Source organism: Stomoxys calcitrans, chromosome 4 (genome assembly GCF_963082655.1).
Source record: "Stomoxys calcitrans chromosome 4, idStoCalc2.1, whole genome shotgun sequence".
NCBI classification, from domain to species: Eukaryota; Metazoa; Arthropoda; class Insecta; order Diptera; family Muscidae; genus Stomoxys; species Stomoxys calcitrans.
Window position 1 is genome coordinate 170,949,029 of NC_081555.1, and position 17,484 is coordinate 170,966,512.

The window sequence follows — 17,484 nt, forward strand, 5'->3', positions numbered from 1 at the left end:
AATTTGAAGTAATCTTCATACACATCACATTGAATTATGTATGTAATAATTTCAAGAAATCTTAATTAAATTTATTTTTGTCCTCAATAATTTGAGTAAACTTACCCATGTACACATTATTCAAGTACATAATTGGTGTATGAAATAAGCCTCTATGCAAACTTAACTAAAGACCACCTTGTCGTATACTTATTACGAATTGACAAATAGCACTTATACGCCACCCTAACCCCTTTCATATATGCTTTATATTCACAGGAATGGAATGACATGAACTTAAGATGGAATGCCAGCGATTATGGTGGGGTTCGAGATTTACGAATACCACCACACCGTCTATGGAAACCCGATGTTTTGATGTACAATAGGTGAGTGCAAAAAAAAGGATTTCTTAAACTAACAAACATGTTTATTTTTATAATAGTTGAGCAAATCTCAAAGAAATTTAATCCCTTAATAATGTTTGTGGAAAATCTTTTTTTTTAATATTTAAGTTATTAAGTGCTTAAATGGATTTATGTGTAAATATTTGCTCTTTTCATATTTGTTTTGCTCTTTGCTCGGCAGCTTACTCGAAAACACTCTAATTAACGTAGTCTTGTTGACACTTGAAAACCAAACAATGTGCAAATATTCATAGAACAATAAAAACAACATCATATGCCAAAAACAAAAATCCACTTTGGCGTTTAATGGCATGACATTTAGATAGTGGTGAAAACTATTCTTTCGGTTGGAGTGCTGGCAAAGTACATTAAAGTGTAAAATGATTTGCTATACATAGAAAATAACAAAAGGAAGCTAATGATACTTGATTTCAGTGTAAAATGTCATATTGGCTGAATCTGGCTTAAACAGCGAAAAGTGGTTATGGAAAGTTATGGAAATATAAATAAAACAACTAAAAGCGTGCAAAGTTCGGCCGTACCGAGTCTTATATACCCTCCACCTTGGATCAAACAGGATATAAGAAAAGATTTGCTCTGCTATTAGAGCGATATCAAGATATGGTCCGGTGTGGACCACAATTAAATTATATGTTGGAGACCTGTGTAAAATGTCAGCCAATTCGAATAAGAATTGCGCCCTTTGGGGGGGCTCAAGAAGTAAAATAGAGAGATCGATTTATATGGGAGCTGCATGGGGCTATAGACCGATTCAGACCCTAATAATAAATACGTAAATAAATCCGTCGTACAAAATTTCAGGCAAATCGAATTAATAATTGCGACCTCTAGAGGCTCAAGAAGTCAAACATCCCAGATTGGTTTATATGACAGCTATATCAGGTAATGAACCGATTTAAACCATACTCAAGAAGTCAAGACCCAAGATCGGTTTATATGACAGCTATATCAGGTTATGGACCGATTTGATCCATACTTGGCACAGTTGTTGGATATCATAACAAAACACGTCGTGCAAAATTTCATTCCAATCGGATAAGAATTGTGCACTCTAAAGGCTCAAGAAGTCAAGACCCAAGATCGGTTTATATGACAGCTATATCAGGTTATGGACCGATTTGAACCATACTTAGCACAGTTGGTGGATATCATTACAAAACACGTCGTGCAAAAATTCATTCCAAGCGGATAATAATTGCGCCATCTAGAGGCTCAAGAAGTCAAGACCCTAGATCGGTTTATATGGCAGCTATATCAGGTTATGAACCGATTTGAACCATACTTAACACAGTTGTTGGATATCATAACAGAACAAGTTGTGCCAAAATTCATTCAAATCGGATAAGAATTGCGCACTCTAGAGGCTAAAGAAGTCAAGACCCAAGATCGGTTTATATGGCAGCTATATCAAAACATGAACCGATATGGCTTATTTACAATACCAACTGACCTACACTAATAAGAAGTATTTGTACAAAATTTCAAGCGGCTAACTTTACTCCTTCGGAAGTTAGCGTGCTTTCGACAGACAGACGGACGGACGTACGGACAGACGGATGGACGGACGGACTTTGCTAGATCGACTTAAAATGTCACTACGATCAAGAATATATATACTTTATGGGGTCTCAGACGAATATTTCGAGTAGTTACAAACAGAATGACGAAATTAGTATACCCCCCACCATAGGATGGGGTATAAAAAGGTATAAAAATGTATACAAACTAAATTTAGTTGAAGGGCATAATTTTTTTCTACATTATAAACCTCTGTCAAACCAAAAAAAAAACTAAAGCTTCTAGAAACCGAACATGGATAATCAAGAGCCCGGCTTATATGGCAGTTATATCAGATTATAGACTCACTTGGACCGTACTTAGAACAGTTGTTGGTAGTCATAACAAAACACCGCATGCAAAATTCCAACTAAATTGGACAAAAAATTAGGGTTGTAATTACTCAAGAAGTCAAATCGGCAGATCAGGGAGCAATACTAGGTTACAGACCGATGGCTTCACTTAGTACAGTGGTTTAAAAAAGTCAAATCGGCAGATCGGTTTATATGGAAGCTATATCAGGTTATTGACCGATTTGGAGCGTACTTAACAATAGCCGTTATAACAGAACTCTATAGGCAAAGACGTGAGTGTGAGCGAATTGGAATGTACAGGAGTCAAAATGAAGTCCGGAAATTCTACCAAAGAATTAAACATCAATCCGATGGCTTTGGTGCAGGCACATCCTCCTGCAGAGACAAAGAAGGAAATCTGGTAACTGACACAGATAACATACTGAGGATATTGAAAGAACATTTTACTCAACTGCTGGTGTCCGATGTAGGCGGCGAAGAGGATACCGCAGAACCAATCCCTGATGATGGTATAAAATTTAGCACCTAGTCACAATGAGGTCCAAGTAGCAGTGACCCGACTAAAGAACAACAAGGCAGCAGGAGCCGACGGGTTACCCGCTGAACTATTTACGACTGGAGGCGACACGATGATAAGGTGTATGCATCAGCTTATCTGTGCAATCTGGCTAGAAGAACTCATACCGGATGATTGGAACCTCAGCATACTATGTCCCGTACACAAGAAAGGAGACAAGACGGAATGTGCCAACTACAGAGGAATAAGTCTCATCCCCATCGCATACAAGATATTCTCGAGCGTACTGTGTGAAAGTTTGAAACCTTAAGTCAGTGAGATAAATGGGCCCTATCAATGCGGCTTTAGACCTGGTAAATCCACCTTGGACACTGCGCCAAATCCTGGAAAAGACATGAGAAGGACATATCAACACCTTCTATCTCTTTTTTTGACTACAAAGCCGCCTTCGATACTCCTTTACGTTCAAAGGTATTTCAAGCCATGTCTGAGTTTGGTATCCCTGCAAAATTAATAAGACTCTGCAGGATGACACTTGCTGATACGCGTTCCTCAGTAAGAATAGGAAAGAATCTCTCCGAACCATTTAATACCAAACGAGGTTTCAGACAAGGAGACAGCCTATCTAGTGATCTCTTTAATATTCTGCTGGAGAAGATTATACGAGAAACAGATGTGAATAGATATGACACTCTAATCACAATAGTGTCATATCTATACTCGCCTATGCCGACGACATCGATATCATAGTAGTAACTGCTGGCCTTTGAAAGAATCGAAAGAGAGTCAGTGAAAATGGGTTTGACAGTAAATGGAGATAAGACGAAATGGATGGTTTCAACTCCCAAAAAGCCTTGCACAACCGAGCAGGTAAAGAAAATGGAGAAAGTTGGCAACAACAACTTGGAGACAGTCAGTTACTTTATCGCCGTAACCGAAACGAATGACACCAGTTTTGAGATTAAGCGAAGAATAATACTGACAAACAGATGCTACTTTGGACTAAGTAAACAGTTTAGAAACAAGGCCATCTCCCGACAGACGAAGATTACACTATACAAGACACTGATACTATCCGTGCTGTTATATGGTTCTGAAGCATGGGTACTCGTGGAAGTAGATGAGGCAGTGCCTGGAGTATTTGAGAGAAAGATTCTTCGTAAAATATATGCAGCAGTTTGCGTTAATGGAGAATATAGGCGACTTATGAACCACGAGCTGTATGAGCTGTATAACGACGATAGCATAGTTACACGCATCAAAATACAACGTCTGCGTTGGCTAGGTCATGTTGTCAGAATGGATGAAAAAGCTCTAGCAAAGAAGTCTTTTGAAGGCAAACACGGTGGTACACGCAAACCGGGAAGACCAAAAGCCCGATGGAAAGATCAAGTTGTGGCAGAAACTTGATGTCAGACATTTTAGATTGAGCGCAGAGGATCGAGAACGCTATTCTACGTTCGGCTAGTGGGACAAATATTCTGTCTTAGCCAATTAAAGTAAGTAATATGCAAAATTTTAGCCAAATCCGACAAAGATTGTGGCTTCCAGAGGCTCGAGAAGTCAAATTGGGAAATCGGTTTATATGAAAGCTACATCGGGTTTTAGACCTATTTGTACCGTACTCGGTATAGTTGTTGGAAGTCATAAGAGAACACTATGTGCAAAATTCGAGCAAAGATTGTGGCTTCCAGGGGCTCAAGAAGCCAAATTTTGAGATCGGTTTATATGACAGCTATATCAGATTATAGACCCATTTGGACCGCACTTGGCACAGTTGTTGAAAGTCATAACAGAACACTTCGTACAAAATTTCAGCCAAATCGGATTCAAATTGCGGCTTTTAAGAACTCAAAAAGTCAAATCGGCAGATCGGCTATAACAGGGCACTGTACACAAACTTTTAGCCAAATCGGACAAAAATTCGGCTGCCAGTGGCTCTAGAAGTCAAATCGGGTGATCGGTTTATGTGGGAGCTATATCCAAATCCGTACCGATATGACTCGTTTGAAATCTCCAACGACCTTAATCGATAGAAAGCATCTGTGCAAAATTTCAAGCGGCTATCTTTAAGCATTCCACCGCTATCGTGATTACCACAGACGGACGTACGGACGTACATGGCTACATCGACTCAGAATGTCGAGACGATCCAGCATATATAAACCTTATGGCGTCTAAGACGAATATTTCGGTATGTTACAAACGGAATGACGAAATCGGTACTCCCCCATCCTATGGTGGAGGGTATAAAAATGTTAAGAAAAAATTTCAACTACTTTATGGGGTCTAAGACGAATATTTCGGTATGTTGCAAACGGAATGACGAAATTAGTATTCCCCCATCCTATGGTTGAGGGTATAAAAATTTTAAGAAATAATTGCAACTGATTGTAGGATTGCTTTTGGTACTTAAGTACGGATTTTCCGCATTTTCCATGAATTAAGCTAAGGTTTGCATGGTGCCGCTTTGTCATTGGGGAAAGGAGTGCTCTTTTTGACCAATTCCACAAATTGGGCTGAAATTTGAAGCAGAGTCGTTCCATGTGTTTTGCAGGTTTTTTTTACTTCAGTAAACTGTCCATAAAGATGTTCACACTCGAGGTCCTCGCGATAATACCACACCACCTCACGCATCCCATGATCGTCCGGAACTTTGAATGCAGAACCGTATAATGGTCCGAAATTTTTCCAATCGGAAACCTCTTCCATTACTTCCAGGTTTCCTATCGTCACACAGTGGGATGAGAAAAACCAGTAAGGAAAGCCAAAAGTCGGGCGGTGCCGACTTTATAATACCCTACACCTACCCTTATAGGTACAAAGTGAAATATTTTTTTTAACAGATCAAATGAGGCCATTTTTCAGTATAGATTCCATAAAGATATTCCAACTGAAGCTCTTGAGCCCATATAAGGCTAATTCAATTCCAGATGGGGAAAAAGTTGGCAATGTGACATACCTTCATCATCCGAGTTGAATATGGTTCAGATCACACTACATTTCGATCTTACTGTCACACAGACCCATATCCTTACACAGCTTTTAAGTAAGTGGCAGCTTTTCTTCTCATTTTTATGTAAATAGAGGTACGATTTCCGGTTCCGTCTAAATATGAAATAAAATTTTCACTCATTCCTCCAAACAAAAACTGTTTACAAATTAAAAAAAAAAATTCAACTAATTCATCATACCTACGTGTGTAGAGCACACAACAGCGTGATTAATGATCAGAACATCTTTAAAACATTTCCATTTATTTTCCAAAAAAATCAGAACCTTTTTATTGTTGCTCAATTCGCTTTGCAATATTTTTTAAATGGAGATTTATGTCTGTATGTTGGATGTGTGTTGACTGTACAACAAATAATTTCAAATATTTTTGCAAATTCTAAAAAAAAAGAAAATTGAAAGGAGAGCACTAAAAACAATAGCACATAGTGTTTGCAACTTATGGAGGACAAGATTCATCGTGTAATGACTTCCAACTCACTCACACCCCCAATGTTATTTTGCTACAGCAGTCAACATTTCTTGTTGTTGAGTTCATAGCTTGGCATCTCAAAAAATTTGTGACATGCAAGTCAAATGGAGCATAGAGTGTAAATATGGGCCACCGAATGATGGAGTGAGTGAGTGAGTAAAGTGAACATGAGGCGGTTCGAATGAGAACTAAACAGCAAAGAGAGATGAAGTAGTGGGGGTTGCTGAGCAATGAAAGTTCGTTCATTGTGTTAACTTTCCACAAGATTTCATTGTTGTCCATTTTTATATTTCATTGCTTTGATATTGTGTATGGAATGTGTGTGTGTGAATCTAAATATGTTCGCAAGTGCCAATGAGTGTACATTGGAGTTGTTTGGTTGTCCATATTTTGCTCTGTTGAACTTAGTATATGCCGACATTTTCTTTCATTCTTCCATAGGGCTGGGTGATATGTTTATGCGAGGTGTGTGTGTTTGTGTGTGAGAGAGTTTGTGCTTCTGATGTTTTAAGTCCATTTATCATGTTAACAGAAATAAAATCGGACATTTGGACTACAGCGCAACCAAACGACTGAAACGGTATGATGTATGTTTAACTGGGTTTTAACACGGGTTGGTTTAAAAATGTAAAGGAAATGGGGGTGTTGCTTTTTTAGTAACTTTGAATTTGAGTCAATGGTAATAACTGACTTTGATCTGATATCCTATACAACGGTGCCTGGTATTATAACTCACCAAAATTGTTTGGAAGACCAACAATGGAGAGCGATAGATTTATTGGCAAGTAAACGAATAACTCAGATTCGTTGTCTTCATCCAACTCTGACCATGAAAAATCATTAATCATCTCTAGATAGCGCAATCCATTCACCCTTACTATTGATTCAACCTCGTTTTCGAAAAAGTAAGGTCTAATGACTTCACCGGGCCATAAACCTTACCATGCTTTGAGGATAACAATAATTCTTGTGTTTTCCAAGTCCCAGAAGCGACAATTTTGCGATATTGCAGTCAGACAAGACAAGATACACTGACCTCCTTCTTACTTCCTTTCAGGAAGTAAGACCCCCATCTTCTCAAAGGGGTCCACCTACCGACCGTTTCGTTGTTTCATGTTCATGTAAGTTGGTCACCCACGGTCTCAACTCGGACTGCGCCGATCCGATAGGCTTTGGGTTAACCAAGTTTAGTGTCGGCAGTCCTCTGGGCTTCACTGCCAAATTGTATGCTCTATTATTTCCCCTTACATCGCTGTGGCCCGGCACTTAAATGACGCGGATTGTGCCATCCTCAGATAAGGCGTCAATCTCAAGACTATTTGTGATCTTACCTCCGAGGTTGTTTTTGCCCATATGGATGATGTTCACACTCGACGTCCTCGCGATAATACCACACCACCTCACGCATCCCATGATCGCCCGGAACTTTGAATGCAGAACCGTATAATGGTACGAAAATCATCAAATCGGAAACCTCTTCCATTCCTTCCAGGTTTCCTATCGTCGCACAGTGGGATGAGAAAAACCAGTAAGGAAAGACAAAAGTCGGGCGGTGCCGACTTTATAATAACCTACACCTACCCTATATGCACAAAGTGGAAGCTATGTCTAAATCTGAGATAATTTTAATGGACCTCGTCGGATGTTCTCAGATGGGTTAATAAACAACCCGTATCACATTTCGAGCAAATATGTTCCAACTGTAATAACTTCAGTTCACAACATTATTGCAAATTACCCAAAATTTGACGAACATATATATGGGAGGCCACCGTAGCGCAGAGGTTAGCATGCCCGCCTATGACGCTGAAAGCCTGGGTTCGAATCCTGGCGAGACCATCAGAAAAAATATTCAGCGGTGGTTTTCCCCTCCTAATGTTGGCAACATTTGTGAGGTACTATGCCATGTAAAACTTCTCTCCAAAGAGGTGTAGCACTGCAGCACGCCGTTCGGACTTGGCTATAAAAAGTAGGCCGCTTTTCATTGAGCTTAAAAATTGTATCGCACTGCACTCATTGATATGTGAGAAGTTTGCCCCTGTTCCTTAGTGGAATGTTCATGGACAAAATTTGCATTTGTCTATATGGGAGCTAAATCTAATTCTAAACCGATTTCAAGCAAACTTCTCAGATAATATGGTACTCGTCGAAAAAAGCGTTGTCCAAAATTTTGACAAGATTGATCAAAACATGCACTTGCAGTGGGTCTAGAAGTGAAAATCGGGCGACATACATATATGACAGCTATATCTGAATCTGAACCGATTTCTACGAAATTCACAAGTAATGTCAAGAGACATAAGAAAATCCTTCCGGCCAAATTTCGAGAGAATCGGTTAACAAATGACAATTTTATTGCATTATTACTGCAAATCGGACGAACATATATCAGGGAGCTATATCTAAATCTGAACCGATTTCGACTAATCTTTCTAGGTATTGTGGAAGTCGTCGAGGAAAGCGTTGTGCAAAGTTTTGGGAGGATTCGTCAATAAATGCGCTTGCAGTGGCTCCAAGAGTCAAAATCGGGCGATATATATATGACAGCTATATCTAAATCTGAACCGATTTCTATGAAATTCACCAATAATGTTGAGATTCAAAAGAAATATCCTTTCTGCCGAAATTCGAAAGAATCGGTTAAAAACTGACCATTTTATTGCTGTATTACTGCAAATCGGACGAACATATATATGGGAGCTATATTCAAATCTGAACCGATTTCTATGAAATTCACAAGTTACACTGAGAGCCATAAGAAAGTCCTTCCTGCCAAATTTCGAGAGAATTGGTTTATAAATGACCACTTGAACCGATTTTTTCCAATTTCAATAGGCTTCGTCTCTAGGTCGAAAAACATACCTATACCAAATTTGAAAACGATCCGTAAAAATTGTAGTTTGTACACAAATTAACATGGACAGACGGACAGACAAACAGACGAACAAACGAACAGACATACAGACGGACAGACAGACAGACGGACAGACAGACAGACAGACAGACAGACAGACGGACAGACAGACGGACACACGGACTGACAGACTGACGGACAGACAGACAGACGGACAGACGAACAGACATACAGACGGACAGTCAGTCAGACAGAGGAACAGATAGACAGACGTACATAGCTAAATCGAATCAAATTGTAGTTGTACACAAATTAACATGGACAGACGGACAGACAGACAGACAAACAGACGGACAGACAGACAGACGGACAGACGAACAAACGAACAGACATACAGACGGACAGACAGACAGACAGACAGACGGACAGACAGACAGACGGACACACGGACTGACAAACTGACGGACAGACAGACAGACGGACAGACGAATAGACATACAGACGGACAGTCAGTCAGACAGAGGAACAGATAGACAGACGTACATAGCTAAATCGAATCAGAAAGTGATTCTGAGTCGATCAGTATACATTATCAATGGGTCTATCTCTTTTCCCTTTGGGTGTTACAAACTAATTCACTAAGTTATAATACCCTGTGCCACAGTAGTGGTATGGGGTATAAATAAGTGGAAATAAGTCTGTCATTTTCCAACGATTAAAAGATAATCGCAGAGTAGATATCTTCATAAAATTTTACATGGTTATAGCTGAGGTGCTAACTTGCTTCTGTTCAGGTCCCTGGGGCGCCCGAGGGCCCATTGGTGGCGCATTTATAGTCCGATTTTTGAAATTTTTTACTGCTGGAAAGAGCTCAAAAAAGACCTACAAAAATATCCCTAATGTGCAGGATATCTTTAATAGTATCCAAAAAAAATTCGACTAACAACATTTTTTTTTTTGAAATTTTTGCAGAGGCTGTTCCTTATTTTGTTGCTTGTAAAGGTATATCTGAACCCACATAACTTTTGACTGAAATAATGGATATGCTAATGTGATACATCAAAATTATTGTACATTTTGTGAACAATTCCACTTATTTTTGTCCATCCCACTGTGTGTCCCCTTCATTTCAACGCGATGGTATGACCTGCTCCTATTTTCTGTTCATTCTCCCATCGCCTCAAGTCTCATAGTAGCTGTGGCTGCCTAGAGGCCACCGTGGCGCAGAGGTTAGCATGTCCGCCTATGACGCTGAACGCTTGGGTTCAAAGCCCGGTGTGAACATTAGAGAAAAAATTTCAGCGGTGGTTATGGCAGGAGACCCCCAAATGTTGGCTACATTTGGGGGGTCTCCTGCCATGTTAAAACTTCTCTTGAAAGTGATGTCGCTACCTATCAGCATAAAAAGGGAGGCCCCTTATCATTACGCTGAAAAAACTTTAATCGGACTGTACTCATTCGTATGAGAGAAATATTCCCTGTTCCTTAATGGAATTTTGATGGGAAATTTAGTAGCAGCTGTAACTGCCTCACACATAATGTATACTCATCACTGGTATAGTGATAGGCTTTTCGGCATCCGTGTCCTATATGGTTCAGATCGGTCTCTATTTTGATATAGCTGCCATATTGGTCAATGTTCTGTTTTAACAACTTGAACAGTTAATCGTATTTTTAGACCACTGGACGTCCGTGCCAAGTTTGGTCCAAATCGAATCATATTTAAATATAGCAACAATGGGTTCACAAATGATGCATTTTTCTCCGGATTATAACGAAAGGTGGTAAACATATGTACCCGAGGTGGACGAGGACGAGGAGGACGTAAGGCTAGTCCTTTAACTCGTTTAAATTTTTGAAAATATTAAATTTTCTTCCACTATGTTCTAAGCCACGACATTTTGCTGACTTTCTAAGAAATTCTAATCACTTTGCATTTGCAAAATACTCAACAGTAATCTAGGAAAATTTTTAAACAAATATTAAAATACATATAAGCAAATATTTACCCAAATTAGAACTCTCAATACAATGGCCAATGCCAATGCACATTTGCAAATGTATGTATATTTGCTCATACACAATAACCACATTCACCAGGGCATTGTTTTGGAGTTATCAGTAATTGCCACTCTGGCATAAAGGACAAATTATGAGGCTGCCTTTGTTAGCAAGAAGCCACCTCTACAATGATGATTGATAACAAAGGCAAGAGTTCTTAAATTACCTCATTATAACTGCGTGACTAGAGATGATGATGATGATGATGATGAAGGCGTTGATGATGTGGCCAAAAATTGTGCTGGTGTTGTGGTTTCTTGTTATGACATAAAATTTCCCAAATATGTTTACAGCCTTTATTGTTTCAACTTGAATGAATTTCAAAAGGACACCCAACGAGCTCCCAACATTTAACAATTTGCCAAAGAAGACAATGGGGGGCTGAAAAATTATGATTGTTTACCTTAGGTTAACAAGCACCCCTAACCAAAGTAAACCTTCCGACCGACCGACCGACCATCCATACTTGGGTTGACTTGTGTGGGTCATTGTTATCGGTTAAACAATAAAATTCAAACAAATTTTGTGGTTAAAGGACACAAAAATATTTAACATTCACACATTGTAGGTGTGTGTGTGTGTGTGTGTGTGTAGGGCCTATGCACTTAAACAATCGAATTGTGAGAATACTTTGGCACAAATAAATTAATGACCATAAACAAGTCAACATTTCTCTCTTGTTATACTACTCACTCTAAATCTCTATCCCTACCTTTCTCTCTCTCTCTCTCTGTATCTTTCTCTCTTGGGCCTCTTTAAACCTGAGTTCAAATACATTTTCCCTTGTTGTTATCCTTTTGGTATGTCCTTTAGATATCTTTGTTTGCATTTCAAACCACAATGAATTTGGGGAATAGCAACACTTGGTCAACAATAACCTAAGACAAATTACAGGAAACACATTCCTTTGGGGTCAACAACAAATTTAGAACCTTTCCTCAAATGCCCAGCATGGTGATGGTGGGCCAGAAGGCTTTAAAAAAAACCCACTGGCCAAATGAAACAATGCTGCGGGCATATACAAAAATATTGCCGCATGGTGGTGCTTTATGATAAGAAAGCCATCGTCATTTGTCTGTCCTTTAAGGAAGACTCTTTTCAAAGCATTTTATTATGCAAATATTTGTGGTTTAGCAAACATTTTGAATGGCAACTCCTTCTGCTACTGCCGATAAAATTCCAAATAAATTAAACAAAATTCAGCTGTGAAATAAAAAACCAAGATATTGATGAAGAATGACTCTTGCATTTTCTTGTATGTGTTTTCAATTGTTTACGAAAATTTAAATATTTATCGGTCTAACGGTTTATATTGCAGCTATATCCAAATCTGGATCGATCAGGGCCATATTGCAGAAGTATGTCAAGGGGCTTAAATTAACTCACTGTCCCAAATTTTGGCGACATCGGACAAAAAATGCTCCTTTTACGGGCCCAATGCCTTAAATCGAGGGATCGGTCTATATGGCAGCTATATTTAAATCTTGACCGATCTGGGCCAAATTGAAGAAGGATGTTGAAGAGCCTAACGCAACTCACTGTCCCAATTTTTGGCAAAATCGGATAATAAATGTGGCTTTTATGGACCCAAGACCCTAAATCGGCGGATCGGTCTATATGGCAGCTATATCTAAATCTGGACCGATCTGGGCCAAATTGACGAAGGATGTCGAAGGACATAAGACATCTCACTGTTTCATATTTCAGCAAGATTGGATAATAAATGTGGCTTTTATGGGCCTAAGACCCTAAATTGGAGGGTAGATCTATATGGCAGCTATATCCAAATCTGGACCGATCTGGGCCAAATTGAAGAAGGATGTTGAAGGGCCTAACGCAACTCACTGTTCCAAATTTCAGCGAAATCGGATAATAAATGTGGCTTAAATGGGCCTAATACCTTAAATCGAGAGATCGGTCTATATGGCAGCTATATCCAAATCTAGACCGATCTGCCCCAAATTGAAGAAGGATGTTGAGGGACTTAATACAACACAGTGTCCCGAATTTCAGCGAAATCGGATAATTAACATTGCTTTAATGGGCCTAAGACCCTAATTTGGAGGATCGGTCTATATGGCAGCTATATACAAATCTGGACCGATCTGGGCTAAATTGACGTAGGATGTCGAAGGGCCTCAAAAAACTCACTGTCCCAAATTTCCGCGAAATCGGATAATAAATGTGGCATTTATTGGCCAAAGACCCCAAATCGGAGGATCGGTCTATATGGGGGCTATATCAACATATAGTCCGATATAGCCCATCTTTTTATGGATAAAAAAAGAATCTGTGCAAAGTTTCAGCTCAATATCTCTATTTTTAAAGACTGTAGCGTGATTTTAATAGACAGACGGACGGACAAGTCTATATGGTCTTAGAGTTTTACGCTGATCAAGAATATATATACTTTATAGGGTCGGATATGGATATTTCGATGTGTTGCAAACAGAATGACAAAACGAATATACCCCCATCCTTCGGTAGTGGGTATAAAAATCAATTGTGTTTTGTATACTGCTGAACCGATTTTCTTGAACTTTTCACGGATGGTGCATAATGATCCCGTGGTGAAAATAGGGTACTACATTTTTTGATATCTGAAGGGGGAGCGGACCCTCCCCCTTACCATAATTTTCAGAAACGCCAGATATCGAAGATGGGTGTTGAGATATAAGCGAAATTTTGAGTGTTCTCTTATAGTAAGCTAAAAACAAAAATTTGGTATCCAAATTTCGGACGGGGTACCTAGGGGGGGCGCCCACCCAAAACCTACCAAATATATATATATATATATATATATACACCAATCACGACAACATGGGACTCAAATGAAAGGTATTTGGGATTGGAAAACGTATCTGATTTCCAATTGTCGGACCAAGTGTTAGGGGGACCACCCCAACCCCCAAAACACCCCAGAATCGGACATATTTGCCCACCATGGCAATATGGAACTCCATTGAAAGGTATTTGCGAGAAGAATACGAATCTGATGTCCAAATGTGGGGCCAAATTTCTGGGGGTCCACCCCTTTCCCAAAACACCCCCCAAGCAGGACTTATTTACTGACCATGGCAATTTGGGGCTTAAATAAAACTTAATTGAATGTAGAATGAGAATCTGATATCCAATTGGGGGGGGGGGGCGCCCCTGACAAAAACATCCCGCCAAAGTGGCTAAATTTTACGACCATAGCAATATGGGGCTCAAATGAAAGGTCTATGGAAGTATAGCACAAATTTGATATCAATATTCGCGAAAAGGTGTCTATGAGGCCACCCCACCCACATTGCAACACCCATATAGGACGTATTTGCTCACCATGACAATATGGGTCTTAAGGGAGTGGATCTCGATATTGATAGTTTATAGGGCCCATACCCCAAACCGGACATATTTCCCGACTTTTGCAAAAAGGGGTTTAAATGACACGTATTTGACGGAAGCGAAATTGATATCCAATTTTGAGGCCAATGGCTATATGAGGTTCAAATAAATGATATTTGAGAGTAATGCTGATATGTTTTCAGGGATAAGTGTTTGGAGGGCCACCCCACTCCCCAAAACAACTCTAAATCGCGCATATTTACCGGGAGAAGAGTATGAAATTGATACCCACTTTCGGGACCAATTTTCGGGGGGTCTACCCCTCCACCATAAGACACCACAAACAGCAATTATTTACTGACCATCGCAATATGTGGCTCAAATAAAGGTATTTGGGAGTAGAATACGAATCTGATATCCAAATGTGGGACCATGTATTTGGAGCACCGCCCCTCTCCCAAAACACCCCTCAAAGAGTACATATTGTTCGAGGACTCTTCATCCCATTAACTCCTCTTACACCAATGGCAATATGGGGCTTCCATAAATGGTAGTTGAGAGAAGAGCACAATGCTGATAGTTTTTCAGGGCCAAGAGTCTGGGGGACCAACTCAATCACGAAAACAACCCTAAATCAGACATCATGACAATATCGGGCTGAAATAAAGACTTAAGAATGGAGTATATCTAACATGGTATTTCACTAAAAGCTCTTTAATTGTCGAAAATAAATATTCAAAGGGTAATTTTGTTTCATTAAAAGAAGGCGCAGCGGAGCGGTTTTTTGTTTTTTGGTTCAATAACTGTTGGTACTAAAACCAATAACGGTCTGGTGCTAAACCCAATAACAGAATGGTATTAAAACCAATACCAGTCCGGTAATAAGGGTAGTACCAAACGGTACTAATCATGTTAGGTTTCATCCATATCATCCGAAATTGTTTTTGTATCTCACGGTGTTGCTTTACCATCAATACCGTATGGTACCGAAATGAGCGCGATTGTTATCAGTTTTTCTCTGGGTGTAGTTAAAAAACTTGTGCGGTGGAGATATATATGATAGAAAAAAGAAACTTAGTTCTCGCTTAATGCTTATAAAGGCGCTGAAAATTAGATTTTCTTAAAAAAAATATTTTCTAAAAAAAATTATTTTCTAAAAAAAAAAATTTTTTTAAAAATTTGATTTTCTAAATATTTTTTTTTTTTTAAATTTAATTTTTATGCAAATAGAATATTTTACTTACATTATATTTTATTTAATTTTTCTTTTTTATTGGGTTGCCCAAAAAGTAATTGCGGATTTTTTAAAAGAAAGTAAATAAAAAATAATCAAATATACTTTTTTTACACTTTTTTTCTAAAGCAAGCTAAAAGTAACAGCTGATAACTGACAGAAGAAAGAATGCAATTACAGAGTCACAAGCTGTGAAAAAATTTGTCAACGCCGACTATATGAAAAATCCGCATTTACTTTTTGGGCAACCCAATACTTTAATTTTCCTTATTTCCTTGACAATTTCTTCTCCAATTTAAATTTTAGTAGAAAACTCTATTTTCGATTGTCTCCTCTTAACTGCAGTGTAACATTTAGAAACTTTTCTCCTTGTAATCATCAATGTCTGAATTTAATCTAAATCAACATTTGCCATATCTACAAAAGATAAATGTTTTCCCAAGACCCCAACAACAAGAGAAAAGTTTAAAAATGCAAGAAATCACCTACGGCAAACAAGAATTTCCACTTTGAATGGTGCTAGACTTTAATTAAATCTGACGACGAGCACTTAGCAAATGTCAACGCCGATAAGGTGTTTACCCCAACTCACTCACAGACAACATTTATCTCAATCAATTCAAGTGAGTGATTTGAAAACATATGCAAATCTGCAATGCTGCAATAGCAGCAGCACCACCACCATCATTGCCTTCTAAAGCTGATCCTTACTTCAACACAAATCACCACAAATGTATGGAGACATTGTGCAACTGCAGTGGGAACAGCTTCTTCAGCTACTGCTTCCGCATCCACGTCCGCTTCTTCTATGCATTGGGAACAACTGTCATGTTGGGGTTGTTGGTAATTTGTCAGGCTCCTTGTCAGTCACAAAACCTTTAATACTTTTAATGAAAATGTTCAATTGCTGGGAAGGCATGAGACTTATGAACCCACAAACGAACGAAACGAAACGAAACCATATCACATCATGACGAATTATCTCATATCATGTAGATGAGTGATTTTTATTTATTTAAAATTCTTATATGGTATCACAGTCGACATTGAAGTGCTTCATCGTCATGCTTTCCTTGCGTTAGCGTCTAAATGGCACCCAGGAAAATATTCCTTCAATCATGGAAAACACCAAAGAGGAAAAAACAAACACAGAGCAATGTAAAATGTCAACACCCATATTACTCTTCCACTTTGGTAGAATCTTTTAAGCTTGCAGTTTTCTTCTATGTGTGCGTGTGTGTGTGTGTGCAAGTGATGATTTCAATAAATGACTTACTGTCTGTTGAATGAGATGCATTATAAGAGTCCTTAGGTAAATTTTAGGGGCAATTGCAAAAATGTGCAGTTGTTATTTTCATGCATTGGTAATTGCTATCCTAACACTGAAGCCCTAGTCAAAGAGCTGAGGATATCTATAAGTCATAAAAGTTCATATTTTTATAAAATATTTAAAAAAAAGTAAAAGCGTGCTAAATTCGGCCTAGCCGAATCTTATATACCCTCCACCATGGATCGCATTTGTCCAGTTCTTTTCCCGGCATCTCTTCTTAGGCAAAAAAAGGATAAAAGAAAAGAATTTTTCTGCTATTAGAGCGATATCAAGATATGATCCAGTTTGGACCACAATTAAATTATATGTTGGAGACCTGTGTTAAATGTCAGCCAATTCGAATAAGAATTGCGCCCTCTGGGGGCTCAAGAACTAAAATAGAGAGATCGATTTATA

The 17,484-nt window shown here is 38.8% G+C and overlaps 1 protein-coding gene across 1 annotated transcript in view; it reads left to right on the top strand.

The window, feature by feature from the left end:
* The window catches only part of LOC106084296 (neuronal acetylcholine receptor subunit alpha-7), a 791,555-nt gene that overhangs the window by 514,576 nt on the left and 259,495 nt on the right, over positions 1–17,484 (top strand). The window contains exon 4 of the mRNA XM_059366858.1: positions 259–368. Within this exon, the coding sequence (XP_059222841.1) occupies positions 259–368 (110 nt within the window). The remainder of the gene's footprint in view (positions 1–258; positions 369–17,484) is intronic.